The sequence below is a fragment of the Myxocyprinus asiaticus genome, chromosome 14 (genome assembly GCF_019703515.2).
Source record: "Myxocyprinus asiaticus isolate MX2 ecotype Aquarium Trade chromosome 14, UBuf_Myxa_2, whole genome shotgun sequence".
Lineage (NCBI taxonomy): Eukaryota > Metazoa > Chordata > Actinopteri > Cypriniformes > Catostomidae > Myxocyprinus > Myxocyprinus asiaticus.
The window spans coordinates 1654915-1682897 of NC_059357.1; the positions used below are offsets into that span (position 1 = coordinate 1654915).

The 27983-nt window shown below is 40.2% G+C and overlaps 1 protein-coding gene across 2 annotated transcripts; it reads left to right on the forward strand.

The window, feature by feature from the left end:
• The first annotated feature begins 376 nt into the window (after window positions 1-376).
• LOC127452200 (ubinuclein-2-like) lies at window positions 377-27794 on the forward strand. 2 transcript variants are annotated; one of them, XM_051717498.1, is made up of 15 exons: window positions 377-886; window positions 3516-3632; window positions 5841-5942; window positions 6171-6302; window positions 6399-6496; window positions 7976-8435; window positions 14840-14910; window positions 14987-15223; window positions 15442-15552; window positions 15728-15871; window positions 16067-16117; window positions 18626-19823; window positions 21696-21891; window positions 25315-25383; window positions 25499-27794. In XM_051717498.1, exons 1-15 carry the CDS (start codon window positions 611-613, stop codon window positions 25543-25545), a joined length of 3309 nt encoding a protein of 1102 aa, XP_051573458.1. In that variant the 5' UTR covers window positions 377-610; the 3' UTR covers window positions 25546-27794. The 2 variants fall into 2 exon arrangements, with proteins under 2 accessions (XP_051573458.1, XP_051573459.1); XM_051717499.1 differs by lacking the exon at window positions 25315-25383 and having other exon boundaries at window positions 25499-27778.
• Window positions 27795-27983: the final 189 nt, after the last annotated feature.

A 27983-nucleotide genomic window follows, 5' to 3' on the forward strand; every position in this document is an offset into this window, starting at 1 on the left:
TTTTATAGATGTATTATAGGAACTGAGGTTGAAATATCAAAATTCCCCCCAAAATACACACCTTTGACAAAAATGTATGCCGTTGGCATTAATACAGCCAAAATGATTGAAAAAACAAAGAGTTAAAAGAAAAAAAATGTCCCGAAGGTCGCTCAAGGGTAAATGCTGATGGGACAAATCATTGTGATCGATTTCTACTCTTCTGTTGTGTGTGCTTCTCTGAATTTCCCGCGGAAGCGACCCCGCCCTCTCTCAATGCGTGTCATAAAAGGGGCGGGACCCGGAAGGCGCTGCTACTTCTGATTGGTCCTCCTGCGTCTCCGCGGGTGCTGCGCATGCTCAGTGACCCCGCAGCCCCATCCTGTATTTACTGCTGTTGAAAATGGCCGCCACAGATGCAGCTGAGATTTCACTGAGAGAAACAAAAACTACGTTCACACTCGAGTAAACTGAACAAATTCGACCCGAATGCTGTCAGCAAATATTAAACACTCTATACCGTGGGGTTAATTTCGTTTGGTGTCAGAATTAAAGCGTTGTGTAGAGTGTAGCTCGCGCGTGCACGCGTGCGTGTGTGTGTGTTCGGGCTCGAGCGGAACCGGGGAGTCCAATGGCGGACCCGAGAAAAGTCCCGTTCGTCACCCTCACCTCATACAGCAACACACCGGCGCCGGAGTCCAAGAAGCGGCGGCTGGAGGACGAGGAGAATGAGCCGAACCCCTCCGCTGTCGGTTCTGCTTCTGTTGGGCTGTTTGGTGCCGCGAAACCAGCAACGGAACCCGGTGAACCCAAACCAACCGTCCGACTGAACCTGAGCCTGTCCGAACCTAGCGAACAGAAATCTGCAGAGTTCAACTACAGCGAGCTCATTCACACCAACTTGCTGGTGAGAGAACTGAAAGGTTGTAGGTTCAAATCCAGCAAGGCTGCTACATGAGGATACTTTAGGTAGAAGCATCAGTTGAGTTAGTATTTAGTAGTAGCATAGTAGTTACAGTAAGTAACACAAGTCAATCATGGGTAATGTGTAACTAGTGACGGAACGGTTGCGGGTTTGAACCCAGATTACTTCCAAGACTACTACATTTGTAATAAAAGTACTAGAGCCGGACCGATATGGGATTTTTTAGACCGATACCGATTTTAGAGAGGGAAAATTCGCCGATTACCGATATGGTGGCCGATATAGTGAAACAGACCTTTTCTATGTGGATTTTGCACCGATATGACTATGCGATGGTACTCAGAAGGCTGCTTTGTTAAACGAATATTTTTATCAAAGAATATTTGACATTATTATTACACATTGTCAACAAATTCTAGAAATGAACACTGAGAAAATAAAGAATAAAAACAAATAAAATAAATAGCTAAATAAACATCAGTATAACTGTTTAGTATCCTATATATATATAGGATATTAAAATGAATAAATGTCTATTTTTCCAGCCTGTTGTATTAGTATTTATTTATCACCCCTCATTTGTTTTAGATACAGTTCCTATATATTATTATTTACACAGGGCAAATATACTATTTATTAAATTGAATTATATTACGTATCGTATTTTAATGGGGATATCATTTATTACAGCTGACAGTTATGTGAGCAAACAAGGTTTGAACATCAACCGTAACAAGATCAAATTGAAGTTCACGGCTTTTTAACACTTCTGTGTACAAATAAGAAGGCTTCTTATTGGATAAATATGGGTAAACGTTATATTATGCGACTGCGCGTTACTTTACGGAGAGCTTACAACCTACTAGTTAAGTCTTGACTTAAGAACAGGTGGTGCAACCAAAATAAGCACTGACTTAGTTACAAATGAACTAGTAGTTACTAAGCCTTTAGTGTGAACTTTACGTCCTAACTTATGTGAGAACTTAAGCACAGCTGGTGCAACCCTACCTGATAAAACAAACAGTGCGCGCTTGTTTTGAGTTGATCCACGGTGCGCACAGACGCCACAACTTCAAAGGCGCATGTTGATACAACTTGAATGGAATCGTTTTTAATGCTTCCAAAATGTCTCAAAAATGGTTTGTTTCATGAATCAAACTACTTGTTTATTATAAAGCAAAAATGTAGAATATTTTTATAAACTAAGACATTTTCTCTGCGTACACAATCGATGTAGAACATTGTTCGGAGCCACTGATCCAGAGTCAGCTTTTCTCATCCCATTCTCCTGGTTACGAGGAGCTGTAACACGGAGCAGTTCGGCTGCATAAGTCCGGGAATTGAGCGAGTATTTCACCCTGTGTATCATGTCGTGACCAGGAGAAGGCTAGTCTTATAATCCCTCTGCCTAAACGCGTTTACTGATTTTTAATGCAGTGTGTATTAACACATGAATCAACCGAATGTTGTTGACGCTAAAAACACGAAATGCACAGTTGATTGACAGGCGATGTCTGTATCTAAAAGGTGATTGGCTCTTTTACCTGCAAGGCGGGACTTCCTTTCTACATCCATTAACTGTTGTGCACTAGAGCTTCTTGGTTGGGTGTTCCAATTTCTCCCATTCTTTTAAATAGAAGTGACTCATCTCTTTCTGCTAAATAGTCTCTGGCCTCACCCTCCATAGAACTACAATGCCCATCATGCACTGCGTCTCCTCCCCAAAGTTTGCACACTTTTACTCCTGATTTCCTGCAATACAGGGACAGTAGAGGTGTACAAAAGCAATGTGTTTCTTTATTTAAAAAGTAACTCCGTTATTATGTTCTAAAATAAAAAGATTGCGTTACTTTACTCGTAACTAAAAAAGTAATCTGATTACGTAATACACGTTACTTTTATCGCGTTACCCCCAGTTTCATACACTAACCTGCAATCAACTTGTGGTCTCCCAAAGCTATTACGTCAGAGTACATTGAATGGATTGCAGCTCACAATGAATTGAAAGCACACAAATCAGGCTGATGTTAATAAATCGATGCCTCAAAAATGTATCAATAAAATAACGTGCCGATCAATAATCGATATATCCATATTTTAAGACATCCCTAATTGTCAGTGGTCCCCACAATGTGTCAGAGATTTTTATTACATTTATATTCAGTGAGTTTTATTTCACCTCTGTGGCCTGTGTTAGAGGATTCTACAGTATAACAGCAGCAGAGTAACACGGAGAAATACAAAATGATAGAATTTTGCCGACAGGCGATAGTTCCATAAAGCAACTATCGGCGCCGATTAATCTGTAAAACCGATATATCGGTTGATCTACCTCTAATTATAGAAGTATCTGAGATGTGAGGCGGCTTCTTTTAAGATAACCAATCATTCTACTATCAATCTAAGCATCTTAAAGGCGCACAGTATATTTTCCTCATGTAAACATTCTACATCTGAAAAAAATAAAATACAAATTCGAGACAGCTAATGTGGAAACAGATCAGTATATCTGCGGTTTGAAAGTTATGTGCAGTAAATGAACTTGAATTGATAAACTACAACACAACGTCTCTTTTGGCTCTATCTGACCTATTTAATTTGTGTCTCAAAGGCGAGGAAAGTTCCTCACGGGCTCACACCTGCTCTGGACCCAAGTGACCCGTTTGCAGATGAAGATAAAGAGAGACAGGAAGTTGAAGCTCTGGCGAGGAAATTTGAGAGCAAATATGTAAGTATAGGCTGCCGGTTAAAACAATATGCCGGCAGAAATGTCAACCGATACAAATGTTCAAGTATCGTTATTATTGAGGTTATGCAAAATGCCGAAGCATAGTTCAGAAAACACACTGTAATCGGAGGTTGTGCTACAAATAATTATGGTGCGTTCAAGTCATGTCGGAATTATCGTACTTATGATGGTATTGGTAATAGTTCAGTTTTACTTGAGGCTGTTGACTGTGCAGTTTAGTATGTATGCATATTTTTGTAATATTAATGAAGAATAATGATAAAACTTGTCAGAAATGTCTATTATTAGTTTGGATATGTTTCTAAATAAAGCAGGTACATTAAAGGGGACCTATTATGCAAAATTCACTTTTACATGTTGTTTGAACATAAACGTGTGTTGGCAGTGTGTGTACACAACCACCCTATAATAAGCACTGTCTCGGAACAAGCCGTTCGCAGTGATGTCACTTTGTACAGGCCCTGCCCACGACTGTTGACGAACACTGCCGTTTTAGCATAGACCCGCCCTGAGCGAGTTGTACATATTTTCCCCCATTAAACTGTTCAGCATTTTTACACATTTTGCACATTTAAGAGGATATCTGGAGCAGCATACAAAGTTTTATTTCACCTCAGGCAACACGTGATTCTTCCCTGTCTCACTAGCGGAGCGCAGAAAAATGTCCTCTTGTAAGACCGGCAAAGTAGCTATGGAAGCATTTCGGTGGTGGTGCGTGAAGTGGATTTCTGAAACGTTCACTTGCAAGTCCCTATGGATGTTTTTACATTTGGGTGTTTAAATCTGTGCATGCTTGGAAGTTATTTTCCCGCAGAGCGGGCTTTTTCAAGCGCAGGTTAATCGCCTCCGGTGAGTCAGGTCCTGTTTTTAATCGGACCTTGTTGACAAGTTAATTTTGTTTTTCAAAAACTAGAAAATGACTATTTTAGGCTAGGTATGCAAATGATCAAGAAGGCTATTTTCAACAACGTGCCGACTGCTTAACTTGATAAACACTTTTATTCTGTGTGCATGACATGTTTAGAACAATACATTAGTTTTACTGTACATTTCTCACAGGCCTATTTTTTTTACATCGTAACTTTTATTGTTTAACATTCTTTTTTTTTTTCTTTTTTAACCCCTTTTCTCCCCAATTTTGGAATGCCCAATTCCCACTACTTACTAGGTCCTCATGGTGGCGCGGTTACCTCAATCCGGGTGGCGGAGGACAAGTCTCAGTTGTCTCCGCTTCTGAGACCGTCAATCCGCGCATCTTATCACGTGACTCGTTGTGCATGACACCGCAGAGACTCACAGCATGTGGAGGCTCATGCTACACTCCGCGATCCACACACAACTCACCACACGCCCCATTGAGAGCGAGAACCACTAATCGTGACCACGAGGAGGTTACCCCATGTGACTCTACCCTCCCTAGCAACCGGGCCAATTTGGTTGCTTAGGAGACCTAGCTAGAGTCACTCAGCACGCCCTGGATTCAAACTCGCAACTCCAGGGGTGATAGTCAGCATCAATACTCACTGAGATACCCAGGCCCTCCATTATATAATGTTCTTAACCGATCAGATGTCATATTAGATCATAGGCTAATGCATGTCCTGAAATATACACAACTTTTCAACACATTTTTTCTCTCTTGTAGATTTGGCTTATCTGTTAAATACTTTCAACAATGTCCTGACTGTTTAAATATGTTCTTACTTTTACTTGGTTATTTCCATTTAGTAAGGCTATTAGGGTTGCTCTATTGGTCCTGCACTATTCATCATTTGTTTTCAATTATGCCTGTATTTGCTAACGTTGATTCATTATATGCACGTCATGTTCTATATTTAATGTAGCCTACAATGATGATAACGCAAGTCAAGCATGTCGCAGACAAATGCCCCTAATTTAGCATCAAATTTGGCTGTTGGAAGTATTTTTAATGGGTCGCATAAATACACAATTGAGGGTTTCTTTCTTTTTTAGACTAGTCGACCTAGAATTATCGTTTAAACGTCAGTGAAATTAGTCGTTCCGCACATCCCTAATATGTATGCACATCCCTCTGGTGCCAACACAAACGTGAGTGTTTTAGTATGCACAGTAAACATTTACGGTATTAATCATGGTACATGTCAAATTTTATAGCTTATTTTGTTGATTTGTGGAGTCAGTAGTTAGACTTGTGTTTATTCTCAGGGAAATGGTGGAAAGAAGAAAAGAAGGGACAGGATGCAGGATCTCATCGATATCGGTTACGGCTATGATGAAACTGATCCATTCATCGACAACTCGGAGGCTGTGAGTATGAGGGAAAAATTTATTGATCTTCATGGAGCAGTTCACTGTCGATTATCTCTTGTACCGCTCTTATTAGTGGTGTTTTCCAAGTCAAGCACCAATACTGCTATTTCTCTTTGTGTTAATGATTTGAACAAACCGCTAACACTAAGTGTTTAACTTCAGCAGGTAGCTCGTCCCACACCATTTGTGCTGTCTCAATTGAGTCTCTGTTCTGTCTCTCTGCAGTATGATGAGCTCGTTCCTGCATCTCTGACCACTAAACTGGGCGGTTTCTACATCAACACCGGTACACTGCAGTTCAGAGCCGCTTCTGAATCCGAGGGAGAAGATGGAGGAAAAGACTCCAACCATATAAGGGTGACTGAGCTATCTGTTTGTTTTATCGGTGCTTATGTTAGAATTGTATCTGTTGGAGTCAGTGGACTGATGATTTTATTTAACTCTGATTTGCAGAAAGATGGAGAGGAACGAGTGATTAAGAGAAGGAAGAAGAAGCCGGGTGGAGGTCTAGAGGAGAAAAAAACCAGGAAATTCAAAGTACCAAAGCCAGGGTGAGCGTAGACAGAAAACAGGATTCATTTACTGTCACAAACATCAAAAATCTTCTCTGCTCTTACTGTACATTCTCTCAAGTAACATCATGAGGTGCATCCTGAGAAGCTTTTCAACAGTATTGGAGGAGTTCACGTGTATGCTGGACAATTGTTAAAAAATAAATACTTTTTAGTGTTTTTGAGAGATTCATACTTGGGCAAAAACGCTCTAAACGCTCTCCTTACACACTGCCGTTTTCAAGCATTTTCCTCAAGTTTCTCTAGATGTACGAAAACTCTGAAATCCCCTTACTATGCATGTGAAAAATCACCATTTCACGTACGAGCTGAAATGCAATAGTCCTCGTGTTTCGTCGCCGGACAGCAATTTCGAGTAAACTTTGGTTTGCCTTTGAAGGACTGCATTGTGATGGTTGTACAAAGTATTATTTATCTTTAATACATTTACATTTATGCATTTGGCAGACCCTTTTATCCAAACAACTTACAGTGCACTTATTACAGGGACAGTCCCCTTGGAGCAACCTGGAGTTAAGTGCCTTGCTCAAGGACTCAATGGTGGTGGCTGTGGGGATCGAACCGGCAACCTTCTGCTTACCAGTTCTGTGCTTTAGACACTATGCCACCACCACTCCACTTGTCACAATGCTCTCAAAGTGAATAACAGGCACAATAATGGCGCTACAATGAGGGCCGCCATCTTGATTGTTTTGGGGTGAATGGATCACATGACTGCGTCACATGACTACAAATACCTTTTCAGATATCTCCGTCTTCCCCGTCCACACTACAACGCCAAGGCGGCATTTTAAAATGTATCCACTTGGGAGAGCATTTTCGAAAAGCTCAGTTTTGGTGGTCAAAAATGCAGTTTTTGTGTGGACGGAAGGCCAAAACGTAGAGAAAAATATTTTTATCAGTGTAAACATGGCCTTAGTTTAAGACATTCAGTTAAGCTTGCCCAAACATTTGATTGGTGTGGTACTTGTTTACAAACACAAGCACTTTATTTTACATTAGCCATGTTCACTTACCGAGCTATGTCTCGCTGCCTACTGTCTACATGGGCATCTACCTTCTAAAGTAGGATCCTAACTGAAATAAACCTTATAATTGACTCTCTTGAAGGAAACGTTCACCCTAAACCCATCGTTTACTCAGCTTTATGCAGTCTGAAACTCAACCTTTACCGAACGCAAAGAAATTTGAATGAAGATATGTGAATATATCCATACAATGCAAGTCAATGGGGTCCAAAAATAGACATGAAGGCAGCATAAAATTAATCTGTATGACTCGAGTAGTTTAATCCATGTCTTCTGAAGCTTTTAAAGTGCTCTGCGCATGCTTCAAGTGCCAGGAAGTTTAATCAAGCTTCAAATCATGACTGTGCCGAGGCGACTGTAAGATTTATAAGGATACGTATTAATTTCCTTTGGCTCTGTTTCACTCTGTCACTCTCTCGTGTTCTGTTAGAGTTTCGTCTCTGAACCGTCCGGAAAAGAAGAAGAGGAAGAAGCTGATGAAGGATTCGCTCTCTCTAGCAGCCATGATCCGCCGGTTCACACGTGAGAAAGAGGAGATGAGAAAGAAGAACCCGACGAATGCCGTGAAACTCGCACGCACTCAAACTAACGCTGTCACCCCCGGCAACGACCTGTCCATGGCTGACCTGACCTCTGACCCGGCGGTGATGTCACTGCTGGGTGGGGCCACAGAGAACGATATGCTGCAGGAGTTGATGGGAGATCTGGACTTTGGGTTGCTGGACTCTCCTCAACCGTCCAGTCCTGGACAGAGCGAGAACGGGTCCGTGGCGGCGGCTCAGAAAGCGGGGGGTGTGGGCAGAGTGCAGAAGACTGGGTTGATGCCCCCTCCACCCCTTCCCACCAGCCTACCTGCCCCCCTCCTTAAACGCATTGAGGACCTGCAGGTGGTGAGTGCAGTTTTCTGTCTCAGTTTAACTTAAACAATTTCGTTCCTCCGCGTCCTAGATAAACTTGTGCAGCTGTTTTCCACTGTGTTTACAGAAGACGTGAGTCACAACAGATATTCTTATTTGACTGTTTGTCATGTGATTTGCTCACGTCTCATCGGCGATCATCAGAATATAATTTTTATTCAGTATGAATTTAACCATGTATTATTCTGCTTTTTTTGTAATCGTTACCGCCAAATGGCGAGTTGATTCCTCAAACTCCGGTTTGTTTCTTCCTCGATATAACACGTCTACAGACACAGAATATTTGGATGAATGAAAAGCATATAGTAAATCCACGTGTGAGTGGAGAGATTCATGCTCACGCAACCAGTACAGATGCACACTCACTTGATTTTTGTAATCTGATTACATTATCCAGATTACATGTAATCCGTTACTACCAGCACTGTTAACTAATATTAACAAAGATGAATAAATAGTGTAAAAAATATTTTGCTCATTGTTGGTTATGATGCCTAATCAGGGTACCCGCGGATCCTTAAAAAGTCTTATATCTTAAATAAATTACAAGAAGGCTTGAATTTCGTTTACTGAGGTCTTACATTTTGGGGCGTTTAGCAGCTGACGCTTGAGTTTAGTGTGAGCGCGCGCAGGGAAGCACATTTTTACTGAACTTACGATGTTACACATGTATAAGCCTTCATAAATCCGTTAATCAGAAATGCAAATGGCGTTATTTTGCATCTCTGTAAGTGAGTGATGCGCTAACACTATCGCTTTTGCTTATAATCGACAAAGCTGTCAACGCTGCAATTTGCAAGCGTGCGAGGTTGGAGCTCTCATCCCCATCTCTCTAGATCTGACATATACAGGGATTTTCTCTGCCATCTGAATCAGTCAATTTTAAATTTTTTGTAATATATAAAACAATAATAAGTATATAAATATTATAATATTAATAATATACATAATATGAAAATATATTATCTATATTTAATATTTTGTATATTAAACGGCCATTTTTAAGGTAACAGGAGTTTTGACTTCTACTTGAGATATTTCACACAAAAATGAAAATTGTCATCACTTACCTTCATGCTGTTTCAAACCTGTATGACTTTATACAGTAGATATCAAAAGGAGATATTAGGGAGTTTCAGTCACCATTCACTTACATTGAATGAAAAACAAGATGCAGTGACAGTGAATGAGACGTTTTGCTTAACATCTCCTTTTTCGTTCCACGGCAGAGAAAAATTCATACAGACTCAAGAGTGACCAGTGATGACAGATTTTTAAATGAACTGCCCTTTAACTACCTGATAAAGTATTTGGTAAAGGTATCTACCAAGAAAAAAATATATAAATGTTATTCAGCACATGCTAGACCTTATTCACAGCAGCGCCATATTTAATTTTTAATGGGATAGACGTACAGTCTCTTCAATGGGCTGTTCTGCAGACAAATATTTTCAAGGACACTCAGTAGACAAAAAACTCCAGATAACATGAGTTGTGGAAAATCAGATGGGTTCTAGGAGCTTTTTACAGATTTATACCGTGCATGCCATTAAAGAGATGGTAAGTCGATCCCTCACAGCTTCATTTCCATTCCCATTAAAAATCAAACATGGCGCTACTGTGAATAAGGTCTATAGGCCAATCCTCTTGTTTACAAAAATGTCAGCACATGCGCAGTAAGAGGTGGCAGAAAGCGCACTGACTGTTGTTGTGTTAGATTTGACAGATTAGATGATTAAACGAAAGTATGACACAAAACCATCATAAATACAAAAGATACAATTACTATAATAAAATGAGTTAACAACAAACATGTAATCATGTTCGCTATAAATCTTTGGTGCAAAGTTGAAATGATCTCCTCAGTCCAGTCAGCTCTGTTGATAATCTTGAAGTCACAGCAGTCAACGAGAGACCTCAGAATCATTTTTCAAAAATGCAATCCGATAAAAGTTTACTTTTTACGCATGGTTTTTGCCACCACTTCCATGTTTGACATAAGCGGTGATATTGCCAAAGCATTGGTCTATTGCGTCAAGAGAAGGGTCACAATATAGGCTACATACTTAGGCTATGTGCATTCTTAATGAATTCTTTGAGTTTTAGTGTTGTATTAACTTATTTAAAAAAAGAAAACGCATAAATGCACAATAAAATATAAAAAACATGTCCAGAGTCATCCAAGTAGCCTCAGTGGTTTTGTATTTACCAGCTAATGAATTATTTAATGTTTTTTGTTTTATTATTATTGTGAAAGTGGTCTTACGTTTTTCTTTTATTTGGCCTTAAAAAATCTTAAGTCTTAAATTACATTCCTTCGAACCTGCAGAAACTCTGCTAATGCATTTACTAATGTTAACAAATGTAACCTTATAATAAAGTGCTACCATTATTGTAGACTGTAGTAACCATAGTTTTTGGCGGGAAACGTGTTTTTCCTATAGTAATGTTGTAGTAACCATGACTGTTGTAGGCTAACCGTTACTGTATCCATATAGTAACATCCATATTGTAACCATCGTTTTGCTATAGTTTTACTACAAATACCTTGGTAATCAAAATAACCATGATTTTTATTACCATAGTTTTTTTCTGCATGGTTTTACTACGAATATCAAGGTTAAAATATGGTTATTTTAGTAAAACCATGGCAAACGTATTGCGTGGGAACGCAGAACTTATTGCGTGGGAACGCAAAACTTATGCAGAACTTATTGCGAGGGAACGCAAAACGTATTGCGAGGGAGCGCAGAACTTATGCAAAATGTATTGCGTGGGAATGCAAAACTTATGCAAAGCTTATTGCGAGGGAACGCAAAAGTTATTGCAAGGGAACGCAGAACTTATTGCGAGGGAACGCAAAACTTATGCAAAACTTATTGCGAGGGAACGCAAAACTTATTGCGAGGGAATGGAGAACTTATGCGAAACTTATTGTGAGGGAAAAAAACGTATTGCAAGGGAACGCAAAACTTATTGCGAGGGAACGCAGAACTTATTGGGGGGGAACGCAAAACTTATGCACAACTTATTGCGAGGGCACGCAAAACTTATGCAAAAAGTATTGCGAGGGAACGCAGAACTTATTGCTAGGGAACGCAGAACTTATGCAAAACTTATTGCGAGGGAACGCAGAACTTATTGCAAGGGAACGCAAAACTTATGCAAAACTTATTGCAAGGGAACAGAACTTATTGCGAGGGAACGCAGAACTTATGCAAAACTTATTGCGAGGGAACGAAGAACTTATTGCGAGGGAACGCAAAACTTATGCAAAACTTATTGCGAGGGAACGCAGAACTTATTGCGAGGGAACGCAAAACTTATGCAAAACTTATTGCGAGGGAACGCAAAACTTATTGCGAGGGAACGGAGAACTTATGCGAAACTTATTGTGAGGGAAAAAAACGTATTGCAAGGGAACGCAAAACTTATTGCGAGGGAACGCAGAACTTATTGGGGGGAACGCAAAACTTATGCACAACTTATTGCGAGGGCACGCAAAACTTATGCAAAAAGTATTGCGAGGGAACGCAGAACTTATTGCTAGGGAACGCAGAACTTATGCAAAACTTATTGCGAGGGAACGCAGAACTTATTGCGAGGGAACGCAAAACTTATTGCGAGGGAACAGAACTTATTGCGAGGGAACGCAGAACTTATGCAAAACTTATTGCGAGGGAAGAAAACTTATTGGGCGGAACACAAAACTTATGCACAACTTATTGCGGGGGCACGCAGAACTTATTGCGGGGGCACGCAGAACTTATTGCGAGGGCACGCAGAACTTATTGCGAGGGAGCGCAGAACTTATTGCGGGGGAACGCAAAACTTATGCAAAACTTATTGCGAGGGAACGCAGAACTTATTGCGAGGGAACGCAAAACTTATGCAAAACTTATTGCGAGGGAACAACTTATTGCAAGGGAACGCAAAACTTATTGCGAGGGAACAAAACTTATTGTAAGGGAACGCAAAACTTATTGCGAGGGAACGCAGAACTTATTGGGGGGAACACAAAACTTATGCACAACTTATAGCGAGGGCACGCAAAACTTATGCACAACTTATTGCGAGGGCACGCAAAACTTATGCAAAAAGTATTGCGAGGGAACGCAGAACTTATTGGGGGGAACGCAAAACTTATGCAAAACTTATTGCGAGGGAACAACTTATTGCAAGGGAACGCAAAACTTATGCAAAAAGTATTGCGAGGGAACGCAGAACTTATTGCTAGGGAACGCAGAACTTATGCAAAACTTATTGCGAGGGAACGCAGAACTTATTGCGAGGGCACGCAAAACTTATGCAAAAAGTATTGCGAGGGAACGCAGAACTTATTGCTAGGGAACGCAGAACTTATGCAAAACTTATTGCGAGGGAACGCAGAACTTATTGCAAGGGAACGCAAAACTTATGCAAAACTTATTGCAAGGGAACAGAACTTATTGCGAGGGAACGCAGAACTTATGCAAAACTTATTGCGAGGGAACGCAGAACTTATTGCGAGGGAACGCAAAACTTATGCAAAACTTATTGCGAGGGAACGCAGAACTTATTGCGAGGGAACGCAAAACTTATGCAAAACTTATTGCGAGGGAACGCAAAACTTATTGCGAGGGAACGGAGAACTTATGCGAAACTTATTGTGAGGGAAAAAAACGTATTGCAAGGGAACGCAAAACTTATTGCGAGGGAACGCAGAACTTATTGGGGGGAACGCAAAACTTATGCACAACTTATTGCGAGGGCACGCAAAACTTATGCAAAAAGTATTGCGAGGGAACGCAGAACTTATTGCTAGGGAACGCAGAACTTATGCAAAACTTATTGCGAGGGAACGCAGAACTTATTGCGAGGGAACGCAAAACTTATTGCGAGGGAACAGAACTTATTGCGAGGGAACGCAGAACTTATGCAAAACTTATTGCGAGGGAAAAAACTTATTGGGCGGAACACAAAACTTATGCACAACTTATTGCGAGGGCACGCAGAACTTATTGCGGGGGCACGCAGAACTTATTGCGGGGGCACGCAGAACTTATTGCGAGGGCACGCAGAACTTATTGCGAGGGAGCGCAGAACTTATTGCGGGGGAACGCAAAACTTATGCAAAACTTATTGCGAGGGAACGCAGAACTTATTGCGAGGGAACGCAAAACTTATGCAAAACTTATTGCGAGGGAACAACTTATTGCAAGGGAACGCAAAACTTATTGCGAGGGAACAAAACTTATTGTAAGGGAACGCAAAACTTATTGCGAGGGAACGCAGAACTTATTGGGGGGAACACAAAACTTATGCACAACTTATAGCGAGGGCACGCAAAACTTATGCACAACTTATTGCGAGGGCACGCAAAACTTATGCAAAAAGTATTGCGAGGGAACGCAGAACTTATTGGGGGGAACGCAAAACTTATGCAAAACTTATTGCGAGGGAACAACTTATTGCAAGGGAACGCAAAACTTATGCAAAACTTATTGCGAGGGAACAAAACTTATTGTAAAGGAACGCAAAACTTATTGCGAGGGAACGCAGAACTTATTGGGGGGAACACAAAACTTATGCAAAAAGTATAGCGAGGGCACGCAAAACTTATGCACAACTTATTGCGAGGGAACAAAACTTATTGCGAGGGAACGCAGAACTTACTGGGGGGAACACAAAGTTTATGCACAACTTATTGCGAGGGCACGCAAAACTTATGCAAAAAGTATTGCGAGGGAACGCAGAACTTATTGCGAGGGAACGCAGAACTTATTGCATGGGAACTTAAATAAGACCAGCACATTTTCTTTAGGGGTTTCATGAGAATCACTCCCTCATGTCGATCCAAAATCATGTTCTGTTATATTTCTGTGGAACACAAAAGTAGAATTTTTTAAAGACCTTCACGTAACAACTGTTCCTTTGCAGATCTCATTCTCCATTTCGCATATTCAAAGTGATGCTTCACATCTGTACACACGAGCACTTAAACTGGCCATGATGTGTTAAAACACAATGAATTGTGAACTGAATTTAAATGAGGTGGCTCTGCAGTACAAAGGCTCACAATTGAGATATTGTGTGTGTGTGTTCTGAGTGTGTGTTATCTTTTCCTTCCAGGCAGACTTCAGTGGAGAGAGAGAGCCAGCAGCAGGAGAGGTAGAGAAAGTGTAGGAGGAAGAGAGTGTGAATGATGTAAAGAAAAGAGAGAGAATACAGTGAGAACAGGAAATGTAGATTTGGAAGTCAGAAGTCTGTATAAATGTTCACAATTAAGACCAGGAAACATGTATTAAGTAAACTGGATTAGTTTTGATTTCATGTTGATTAATGGGATCGTAAATGTAAAGTTTAAGTGTCTTTAAAATGATTTCTAAATGTTTTAGGCGTCTCGTCAGTTTGATGTTGAGGGCAGGAAGAAGTTCTTCACGCTGGACATGAACAACATCCTGCTAGAGTGAGTCCAGCTCGACCTCATTTTAATTTTAAGCTTTTCACTTCCAGTCACTAAATCTCTGTCTCTCTCTGTGTAGTATCGAGCTGCAGGTGCAGGAGCAGCCGGCGTCGATGCGTTCTGCTGTTTACTCTCATCTGGAGGCGTTTGTTCCATGTAATAAAGAAGCTCTACTGAAGCGTCTGAAGAAACTCAGTCTGAACATTCAGGATGACAGACTGAAGGCGCCGCTGCTCAAACTCAAACTGGCCGTCTGTAGCGTCATGCCAGAGCAGATTGCACGCTACAACATGGACTGCATGGCCAAAGTAGCCAAGTAAGAGTCTGAACTGGTGTTTACAGCTGCAACAGATTCGAATGCCTGCATTGACAAAACGATTACATTGAGTTAGAAAAAGTACATCATCAATAGCAGTTCAGTTCTGCAAACCAGGCCAAGTAAATGCTGATGAATGGATCAGATTTGGGAACAAAGCCTTTGAGGGTGTAATTATCAAAGTGAAGCACACACTGTGTTTAAATGTGTGTGTGCAGGCAGCAGTCTGAGGACGGCGAGAGAAATGGCTCAGAGGAGGAAGATGAGGAGAAGCCTGGACGAAGAGTGATGGGACCCAGGAAGAAATTTGTGTGGGACGACAAACTCAGGTGAAACTTCAGTAGTGCAGTTTGATCAACATTAACACACACAATCATCAGACACTATTGTGACCCTTTTAAAGATGTAAAAAAGGGTTGGATGAAGTTCTTCCTGCAGTAAAGATGCTGTAAAAAACACTTGCAGTTAAGAAAGCATCTCCTAAATAAAAAATGATGTGTGCAGGACTCTGCTGTGTAATCTAGTGCGTGTGAAGTTGGGCTGTTATGAGCTGGAGGGTCAAAGTTCACTCTCACCTGAAGATTACCTGAAGGTCTTCATGGAGACGGAGGTCAAGCCGCTCTGGCCCAAAGGCTGGATGCAGGCCAGGTGTGTATCACACTGCACATTCTTGAACACTCAAGACTGCATCAGTAATCTCTGATTTCATCATTTGTGGATTTATATTTTCCTATGTGACCTGCTACATCATTTGACCACGACCTGCATGGGTGATGTGGATTTTCTAGTTAAATCAGGTTGAGTGGAATTCACATTTTGGGGCATATCTTTCTCTTTTTACAGGATGTTGTTTAAAGAGAGCCGTATGGTTCACGGTCATCTCACTGGAAACACGTGAGTTTTTCCTCTACTTTCTAATTCCTAAAACTTTGCCACAATATGGCTTCCACAACTTTTCAATATCAGGTGAAGAACCACCATTATGTGCCTATTCAGCTGACACTTTTTAAAAGATTTTGTCGAAAGTCAGTCCTGCATCAGTTTTCATCCAAAATATAAATTCTAAAAACCTTGGGCCTGGGTATCTCAGCGAGTATTGACGCTGACTATCACCCCTGGAGTCACGAGTTCGAATCCAGGGCGTGCTTAGTGACTCCAGCCAGGTTTCCTAAGCAACCAAATTGGCCCGGTTGCTAGGGAGGGTAGAGTCACATGGGGTAACCTCCTCATGGTCACGATTAAGGGTTCTCGCTCTCAATGGGGCGTGTGGTGAGTTGTGTGTGGATCGCGGAGAATAGCATGAGCCTTTACATCCTGCGAGTCTCCACGGTGTCATGCACGAGTCACGTGATAAGATGCACGGATTGACGGTCTCCGAAGCGGAGGCTGGATAGAGGTGAGTAACCGCGCCACCACATGGACCTAGTAAGTAGTGGGAATTGGGCGTTCCAAATTGGGTAGAAAAGGGGATAAAATTGTAAAAGAAAAAAAAAGAAAAAACCCTTATATAGGCCTTATATGACGTTATACCTTTTTAATAAAATCTTAGCTTGTTTTTTGCCATGTAAATAGCCATGGAAGCCGGCATGGTGTTAAATCATTAACAAACAAACAACTGTATGGAATTTGTGATTTTCAGCTCTATTTTAAGCCTCACATGTACAGGGGTTGCATAGAAAGGGGTTAGGTCTCAATGCCAAATAGATGTTGAGAATAGATCCATTCAATTTTACATAATAGGATTATACATAAGCGTTTCCTCGTGTTTTTTGTTTTGCAGTTGTCGTGTGCATGCGCCCCCACAAGCCCGCAACGCCAGACCCGTATTTAAGTGCATCGGTGGAGAAATATCTTAAAACAACCTTAGAAAAGTTATAAATGGGTTATTCACGTTCAACTTCTCGTGTGTTTATTTACTAAGAACTTTTGACACTTGAAGGGCTCTTGAAGCCCAGATAGCTGTAGTAATAACTGTTAAATATTAAACAAATACAAATAGATAAACCTTTTTAACAGAATATACAAGTATAACAACTATCAACACTACTGAATCACTACACCAGTGGTTCTCAACTGTTTTTTTTATTTTTTATTTGGAATGCCCAATTCCCATTGCGCTCTAAGTCCTCATGGTGTCCTAGTGCCTCAATCCGGGTGGCGGAGGACGAATCTCAGTTGCGTCCGCGTCTGAGACCATCAACCCCTGCATCTTATCACGTGACTTGTTACCGCGGAGACATAGCGCATGTGGGGGCTTCACGCTATTCTCCGCGGCATCCACGCACAACTCACCACGCGCCCCACCGAGAACGAGGACCACATAATAGCGACCACGAGGAGGTTACCCCATGTGACTCTACCCTCCCTAGCAACCGGGCCAGTTTGGTTGCTTAAGAGACCTGGCTGGAGTCACAACCTGTTATATTTATTATCCCGTTTATTTCCGGATATCAAACATCATTCTAACAGAAAATATTACACGGGGGAAAACTTTGTAAGTCTTGCCAATGCAATAAAAATGAGGTCTAATAGATTCTACCTAATAGATTATTTGATATGAAACTAACTTTTTTGTCAGAAAACACAAAAAACAGTTACTGCTACTACTGTAAAAAATCATGATACATTTTTAGTAACGATGATGTGTATTTTAAAAAGAAAAACCGGCCCCTGATGTTTATTTAGCTATTTATTTTATTTGTATTTATTCTTTATTTTCTCAGTGTTCATTTCTAGAATTTGTTGACAGTGTGTAATAATAATTTCAAATGTTCTTTGATAAAAATATTTGTTTAAGAAAGCAGCCTTCTGAGTACCTTTTGCATAGTCATATCGGTGCACAATCCACATAGAAAAGGTCTGTTTTCATTCCAGCTCAAAAATTAGCTATATCGGTCACCATATCGGTAATCTGTGAATTTTTCCTCTCTAAAATCGGTATTGGTCTCAAAAATCCCATAGCGGTCGGGTTCTAGTTTGCATCAGTTTTGTGGTCTGCACCGCGCTATCAAGAGAAGCCTGCACGCCTGATGCGTTCGCACCAGAATAGATAATTGTCACGAGAGGTTCCGTGATGGCTCGCGCCGACAATGTGTGCGAAAATCAAGCTTAAATCGTTCCGCGATGATATCGCGTTGTAGATGAGAAGCATATTTAGCGCTTATAAATTATGTTTTTTCCCTGTTGTCCGTTTTCGAACAGGCTTAACAAGCATTACGTCAAGCATATTAATGAACCATGTGAAATTTCAGCATCTGCGATCATAATTTTGCTGCGGTGCATATGAATGCGTATAGGGTATACTACATATTGCAACAGTCATATGTTTTGTCCTTGCTGTATGAGTGTCTGACAGCTAGAACTGCAGTGAAGCTTAATGGTTTGTTTCATTTTTTTCTTCAGCGTGAAGAAAAGGGTGTTACCTACTCCAAAAGCTAAACCCAAACCTCTGGATAGTGGTGTGCTCCAGCGACCGGCTGTCTCTATCGATGACACACCTCCTCCTACATCTGTCCCACAGCGTGTCCCTTCCCCTCCTGAGCCCATCTGTCTTTCGGACTCTCTTGATGAGGATCTGACCCCTCCATCACTGGACTCCATTTCTCAGGCTCTAGCAATGCTCAGCAGTGCTGCTAAAGGTCTGGTTCAGTCTGACAGCCCCCCGGCCACAGACACGCCCAAACCAACCGCTCCGTCGTCAATGCACGTGTCTCCACACCTACCGAAAAAAACCTCCCTGCCCCCTCCTCCAAGGATCATCTCATCCTCTGCATCTCCGTCCGTCCGCAGTGAGGGCGTACTATCGCAAACACGGAGACATTCGGTTATTCCCGCCCAACGACCTGCCATGATCGCAGGTGTTAAGTCAGGTGTGTCTGCCGTGCCCTCTCCCCCAAAACCACGCCCACCACCAACCGCTTCGCCTCTTCACGCCCCTCAGAAGATTTTGGCAGGCAAAACTGTCGTGGCCATGCCAACGGGTCTCATTAAAACCAGCAATAATGCCAGTGGTCGAATGAGCAGTTTGGATACCGTTAGCTCATCGCCACAGTCGCGGACGCACACCATTCTGACCTCTTCCTCGCCTTCAGTCTTAAACGTTAAAACCGTCCAGCCTTTCCATCTGACCTCACCGTCACAAGCCAAAAACCCGCCTCGTGACTCGCCATCACCCTCGCAACCTAAACCAATCCAGCACCAGCCTGGATTCATCACGCCCATGCAGGCCACCATTACCAAGTCGCCCCACAACGCCAACTCGCCCATCATCAAACTCACGCCCACTGCGACTCCTGTGCCAAGACCGCCCACGTTACCAAGCATGCACCAGCACACCGCCAAGAGCCCAGGGTTCCACGCAGGGGGATTCTCGGGGGGCAGTTATAGCTCCCCCGTGGGGCGGAAGAATTCATCTCAGGGCAACAACATCTCCGGCCTCACCACGACAACCTCATCTGTTAGCAAGCAACCGGCGACCAGCGCATCACCAGTGACAGGGACGGCCAATCACAACCAGCGAAACAGACAAGTGGGAGGGGCCAGTCAAGGGGTGAAGACAATCACGTCAGTTTCCACGGCAACCGCTTCTCAGCTTGCACAGGTTTGAATCATTCTAGCTCTGTCCTGTCATGTGAACATATTCCGACTAATGGCTGTTTACACCAGTGCTGATATAAAAAAAAAGCAATGCGAATTGCTGACGAAAATTCAAGTGCAATGCCAATTTTTGTCAGTTTCTGAGAAAGTTTGCATAATAATTGCATTTCCTCCCAGAAGAGGTATTCAATATGTCAAGTCATTTTTATTTGTGTAACACTTTTCAGAATACACAGTTTCAAAGCAGCTGTACAGAAAATCATACTGTAGTGTTTGTAATGCTTTGAATATCTTAAAAATCCCCATTGAGCAATTTTTTTTTAAAACATTATTGAAAATCGTGCCTTAATGTTTTTGTCTTCAGGCCCCCAGTGAGCAAGCCAATGGTGTCTGTAGCAAGGAACGAAAACTTCGTAAGATGTTAGTTAGTGGAGAAAAAAGAAAGAAAGAAGAAAATCTTGGTAGAAACCAGACTAAGCTGGGGGGACAGTTATAGCTATATAGCATGAACATAATGGCAATATTAGCTCAAGTTATGTGTAAAACAAATCATGCATTAAGTAAACAATATAATTTTCTTTTGGGAGGCAAAGTTAAGATTTTCACTGGCCTCACCACAAAAAAATTATATATTGTATTTTTTTAAAATGTATTTCAATCAATGTTAGGTTTTCTTTACAAAAAAGATGGCATACAAAGCAAAACATTGCGGATTGATTTGCAATTTTCAAGACTTTATTAGAACTGATGCCATGCTCACAATTTCAACCAAACCTAATGTGTGTTAGCCAGCTAGATAAAGCGTTTACATGCATGATTTTACGCTGATTATGCTTCGTAAGCAAACAATGTGCCGAACAGGTCATGTAAACGCCTTAAACTGTGTACCTTCATCAGGGGAAAGGCCATAAACCGCTTAAGAAAACAAAAATGAGTAGCACAGGTTTTTGCCCATTATTCCTTGATTTTGCTCTTCATGTAAACACTCATTTGTGTTATGGCAGCTTAATCAATGTTCGCTTATGTTGTGCGCATGTCTTGTCTCGTTCTGACGTAGGGCTGTCTATACAATCAAATATCGATATATCACAATACTTTTTTCTCATGATAATGTATTGATACTTGTATCGATCCATGACTATTTGTGTATTCATATCACGTAAGCACGCAACAAAGTTGACACACTGTTACTTCTAAATCAATTTAATGAGCTCGCCAAGAGACAAAAATGTGATGTTTCGAGCTACACGCTCTTCAACAGACATTAGTGTATAACTGAAATATGCCCAAATGAATTGGAATTGTAATTGATTCGTAATCTAATCAAGTTATGATATCGTGATGTATCGCAATATATCAAATCGTGACGTGTATTGCAATACGTATCATATTGTGAGGTGCCAGGCGATACCCAGCCCTATTCTGTCTAAACCAGAGAATAGCACGATGGTAGTTATATGTTTATTGCTGTGTTACTAATGTTACCTTGGTGAAAAGTTTCCATTTTGAGACAACGATGTTTAATATGTAACAGAAGTCAAATATTTAAGTATGCAAGGCATAAAAAAAACCATACAAGATCGATGAATGTAACATCTGACCCGAAACACTCTCACGCTTGCTGCCATTGCAGTTCCAGAAGTTCTGAAATGCCAGTTCAGAGTGCATAACTCAAAAGCTTTGGTTGTGATTTTTTTGTTTTGGTTTTTTTGGACCTACGAAGCAAAAAAGTTGCTTTTTCGCAGGCTTAATGTTCACTCTCCTTCTGAAGAAGTCCATAGGGATGCATAGTGTCCTGCCCGAACATGCATGCTTGCTGTAAATTGGCCAGTATCTTTTAAGTTCAGCAATGATGATGGTGTTTTTATATCTCCAGGTATCGTCCTCCAGTGCTTTGCTTGGATCAGCAAGTCCTTCTCTGCCTCTTGGTTTTGGGATATTGGGAGGACTGGTTCCTGTCTCTCTCCCGTTCCAGTTTCCAAACTTGCTGAACCTTCCCCCATCTGTAGTGTCCACTACGGCCACCAGCGGCTCAACTAACCCCAGCAGCTCAGGCTTCAACCTGACTCAGAGTGAGTCAATGCACTCTATTAAATACCTCGTTAAACCTCAAGAGCACTCTATAAATATGGGTTGATTGTTTAGGGTTAAAGGTATATTTTTACCATAAAACTACAGAACTGAGCCTTCAGGAGCTGGTTGTGTGTGTGTGTGTTTTTTGTAATGTGTAGATCCATGTTGTCGTGTAGGGGTGGTTGATGCAAGCAGAAAATTTAATCGCATTGTTTAATCGCTTTTGGTCTATATATTACAAATACATATATATAAAATCTTTTAATGGAAAAGTGATCTAAATACTACTGAAAATAGTTAGTTTTGAGAAGTCCAAATAATAATAATTTTTTTTTATAGAGATTAATCGCATATTTTTTTGTAATTAATCGCGATTAATCACAGATTTTGAAAGTGCTCAAATTTGACACTATATATACTTTTCCTGTCAAAATGCATTTATTTCCATCTTAGGAAAGAAAATGTGACAATATAATGCTTTATTAACATTATCCAATCAAAGCCTTCTACAGTATAAAGATTGAAATGCACTAAAATATCACCAATTCAAGTAACATTAAACATTTCAAGGGCTGCAACAACTAATCGATAATTATCGCTAATGAAAATCATCAACAAATCGAGTTCGACAATTAATTTAATTATTAATTAGTTGGATATTTGCGCCAAGCACGGAGAAGCTCCGTCAGTGAAGTCGGTTTACAGCCCCGTGAAAATGTGTTGCATGATGAAACTCGTTTGAAAAATGACGGAGACAAATTGGAGTGGAAAAACATGGCGAGCGCGCACATCAATCAAACCGGTCGCAATGGAGAAAGGGAGCGCCATCATATTGATTAAATTCGTGCAACATAATATCTCGATTTCAGTTTCAATGTAATCAATCGTGCAGCTTTCATGGATGTCAGTGTCTCAGAGTGTGCGGTTTTTGAAGTGTTTTAGATCGTTTCTCATCATGTAAGCGCATGTAATACAATGAGCACCGCCGGTGTCGTAATCAAATGAGTCCCAAGGGGGGTGACTGTTTATCGCGATGGCTTTGAAACGGTGAAAAGCACTAAAGATATGACAGTAACTTGACTGGCTTCACATAATTAATTAACATGTTTATTAAAAAAACAATCATGCATTAAAGACATATTTTAGGAAAGTTGGTTTTAGCTAAATGTTATTAAATGTTCTCAAACCTGCTCAGGACACAATTATTTTTCCATCATAATTGCTGGTGTGCACACATTATATATATATATATATATATATATATATATATATATATATATATATATATATATATGATTGTAAGGTGTGTAAATATGTCAAATATTTTGTAATATTGTGGTTCAGTAATTGTGGCACATTGCTTGCCTAAATTAAGCTAAATTCTGTCTGAAAAACAAACAGAACAAGAAATGTTTAATTTACTATTATGTGTAACATACGATATAAAAGTCATCAAATGTCATATTGACATATGAAAGGATTTTGTATGATTTCTTCTCAGGCAGTGAATATATTCCTCATTAAGAGTTCTATGAGCCAATGGAATCGCTATGACGTCAGATCATTTGATTATGACACCGGGATGAGACTTTTCAGCGCGAGAGTGAATCTGCACTGCGTTTACTATATTAAGCTATATATAATGCTGAAAATGATGTATAATAATGCAATGGGTCCTGATATTTGATAGTCCTGATAGTGCCAAATGTAATGATTTCACCTGTAAATTTATACTTGGGCAAATATTATTTGACTGGATAAGCACACTACCATTAAACATTTATTTTTGAAAATAATACTTTAAAAACATGTCATCAGTGATGATACTATTTTAAAACTTCCAGTATTTATTTAAAATATAATCAGTGTACAAGCATATGGGCAGAATTATTATTTCTATTCTGGTGTCAACCAATGCCGTCTAGTTTATTTATTTTTTTGGTCCCACTCCATCCCTGATGAATCCTTTTATTCTTTAATGAACAGCACTTTTTAAGTTTGACAATTAAAAGGAACTATTTTGCAAATGTCCTGAAAATAATAATAGTAATAAAAAATTCAGACTTTTCATGATTCAGGCTTTGTTCAAAGTTTTGTGCGAGTATAAAATCGTCATTCAAATTACTTCTCAAATGAAACAAAAAGACAATTCAAATAACAAAGTGGTCAAAAAAATCGTATGTAACCTCCTCCCTCACATCCACACATTTACCGTTTTCAACTTCCTCCACCTGCCCCATTAGCAGTGATGCAAGTACCCATCTACTAACAACAGGTACTATACAAATGACGAACATACAGACAATTATAAATGTAAAAAACAACTAATAATAATACAAATAAACCACACATTTTTCACTTTCATAAAATGGCTACAACAAAATCAAACCAAATCCTTACACCCTTTATCATTTGTTTTTTTTGTTTTTTAAATCACAATTAAATAAAATACAGGAAATAAAATTATCCGATTAATCGAAGAAATAATCAAAGATTAATCGATTATCAAAATCATCTTTAGTTGCAGCCGTAAACGTTTCGCAAAGTCTAAGTGGGAGTTTGACTAACTGAAAGAACTCGTTTCCCCATTTTTATATTATGTATTCATTGCAATGGGCATTAAATCTCGTAAACTCTCATCCTCCACAATATTAATCTGCCGGTAAACTCTGGCTATCCGCTTTGTTACAGCAATCGTGAGGCTGCGTTCATGATTTGTGTCAAGTCGTCAAACGCCAGCGTCAAGTGCTGCTTTGAACTCCACATGAAAAGCGCTTGAAGACAAAAACATCTTGTGTTGTCATTAAAATGAGCCTTACTTAGGCTGAAAAATACTTGATTTATGTCACAAGTTTCATCTAGGCTTGTTTTGTAGATCAAATAGCATTAGCAGGTCCTTTCTCCATTTTATTACTGATCACTGACACGATTGGTGTGTGTGATGACTCTGGGCGGACACATTGCAAATGTTTTGCCCTTTCAACAACTGTTTATGCTTTGGTTTTTAAATAATTGTAAAACTTAATTTCGTTTGCTCTGCAGGTTTTTATATCCAAGAAAAAGCAGCTTCTTTCTATATAGTTGATAAGCTTGTGTTTGTACTGATTCTAAAGCAAACGTCTCCAACTCGCGCATTTCTTTCAATTTTTCGTATTGGAATGCCCGTCATACGGTAGCGCTTTGAATTACATATTTTGTGGTGTATATGTGTGTGCTGTTATTTCATGCTTTCCCTGTTGCTTTTGCTGTTCTTCGTTGACTTCATTCATCTTGTTGCTCATCTGCTTTTCATTTTCATCTCATGAAACTGGGTTTTGCTCTCTATTTGTCTATCTGCTCTCATTTCCCATTAAAACATGCTCATTTTTTCCATCCTGTCTCATGTGCATATGTGTCTGTCTCTCTGTCCTGTCTCTCCTCAGATTTGTTAAAGGGTCTCATGTCAGGGGCTCAGGCTGCTCTGCCGCCACACTTGCAGCTGGCTTTCTCAGGTAAACGCTGACCGATGCCCCCCCGCTGGCTGCATGCTTCTTTCGTTTGCTGCTTCATCTTCTCTCGGGAGTAGTCGCTGTTCTGTTTATTTACGAATCTTTTTTGTCTGTGCAGATGTCAATCAAACCCAAGGCGGGGATTTGAAGAGGAAGCCATTGTGACATCATAGAACTAGAGTGAGCTGAACTCTTGACTGCTGGCTGATCCAGGACTGACTCCGCCCACTTATGCATGATCTGCTGGCTGTCCAATGAGACAGAATTTTTTTATACACATTTGAATGATGATACTTCATTTGTACATATGTATCAATGTTTACACAGACTGACCTGAATCACTGTGGACAGGGAGGGCGTGTGTGTTTGTGTGTGTTTGCATGTTTATTAGCGCGCAGCTTCTGTAAATGCTAGTTTTTTAAATGCATTGGCAGTTTGAATAAGAATTAATGAATGAATGAACAAATGAATCCCTCCCTCTCTCCTGCATAGGTCATTGTTGTCTCTGGTGCTGTTCAAGAATTAAGATGCCCCCTTTAAAATAAAAATAAACTGAACCAAATGTAAAGGGGCAGGAGGCTAAAAATTTTAATATACTTGAATTTTCAGGATTTGTTTACATGCACTTCAGGACACAAATTAAATAAAAATTCAGAAGCCTTAATGAAAACACTGTGAAAATTATTTTACTTTAATGTCTATTTCTCCTGGTAGAAATTGGTTGTAGATAAAAGATGCATATTCATGACCCTGATAGCACACGTACACCACCCTTATGTCTATTTTATGTGCGTTTACAAGTAGAATACATTTTTTTTTAGGTTGTTTGCTCATCTGCAATATGCAGTGTTGGGTGTATCTGATTACTAAGTAATTACTGTAATCTAATTTTAGTTGAAGAAAAAATTAATTACATTTTAAATTATTGTAATCAGATTAGTTACTGATTTTCAATTAAAGTATTTACTTTTAAGTACATTACTTGCGCTCAAGTAGTATGTATAATACATTTTAAATTGAACTCACATGTGGGTCTTTTAGAGTTTGTGACAATGAATGAGGAAAATAGACATTTTGAATGAGCAGAAAACCAAAAATTTTTCTAAGAAAAGTTATTTTGAATGTAACTTAAAAGTAAAACAATTATTGTGATTTCTGATTATATTATTATTATTATTACCCAACCACTGTCAATATGATACAAGACGTTTACTCTCGGATGTTTTGAGACATTAAAGTTGCTGTAAGTAATTTTTTTTTATGGAAAGGTATGCAACAAAAAATTCTACTCTCTGAAATAACACAAATAAGTGTGAGATATCTCACCGGTCTCTGTGACAGCTTTAGACTTTGTAAACAGCAAACAAAAAAAGTGACTGCGGTCTCTTACGCTTTCTGCCTGTCAATCATTTTGCACGTTCTCAGTGTTGTAGCTGGGAACATGCTTAGTGTCGGTTTCAATGGTATCAGTGCGGTGTTTTGGAAAGAGGGGGTGTGGCTAAATCAACGGCTCAGTCTCATGGAAGTAGAACAGCTAAAATCGCTCACAGCACCTTTAAGAAATTAGAATATTTTTAAAATCTGATCTTTTTAAGATGTTTAGCATGTGTTAATTAGAACGCAATGCCTTCTATTTTAAACGCTCTTAGACATCGAAACGCCCCTAAACTGACATTGAAACGCTCAAACTGTTGAAACGTCCTTAGACAACGAAACGCTCTTGAACAGACAATGAAATGCCCTTAGACATTGAACCGCACTTAGGCAGACATTGAGACGCTCTTAAACAGACACTGAAACGCCCTTAGACTTCGAAACGCTCTTAAACAGACATCGCAACGCTCTTGAACAGACAACGAAACGCCCTTAGACAATGAAATGCTCTAAAACAGACATTGAACCGCATTTAGGCAGACATTGAAACACTCTTAAACAGACACTGAAACGCCCTTAAACATCGAAACGCCCTTAAACAGACACTGAAACGCCCTTAGACATTGAAACGCCCTTAAACAGACAATGAGACGCTCTTAAACCGGCAATGAAACGCCCTTAAACATCGAAACGCCCTTAAACCGACAATGAAACGCCCTTAGACATTGAAACGCCCCTAAACTGACATTGAAACACAAACTGTTGAAACGCCCTTAAACAGACATCGAGACGCCCTTAAACAGACATCGAGATGCCCTTAAACAGACAATGAAACGCCCTTTAAACAGACAATAAGACGCCCTTAGACATTGAAACGCCTCTAAACTGACATTTAAACGCTCAAACTGTTGAAACGTCCTTTAAGACATCAAGACGCCCTTAAACAGACATCGAGACGCCCTTAAACAGACAATGAAATGCTCTAAAACAGACACTGAAACGCCCCTAAACTGACATTGAAACGCTCAAACTGTTGAAACGCCCTTAAACAGACATCGAGACGCCCTTAAACAGACAATGAAACGCTCTTAAAGACAATGAAACGCCCTTAGTCAGACAATGAAACGCCCTTAGTCAGACAATGAAACGCCCTTAGACATTGAAACGCCTCTAAACTGACATTTAAACGCTCAAACTGTTGAAACGTCCTTTAAGACATCAAGACGCCC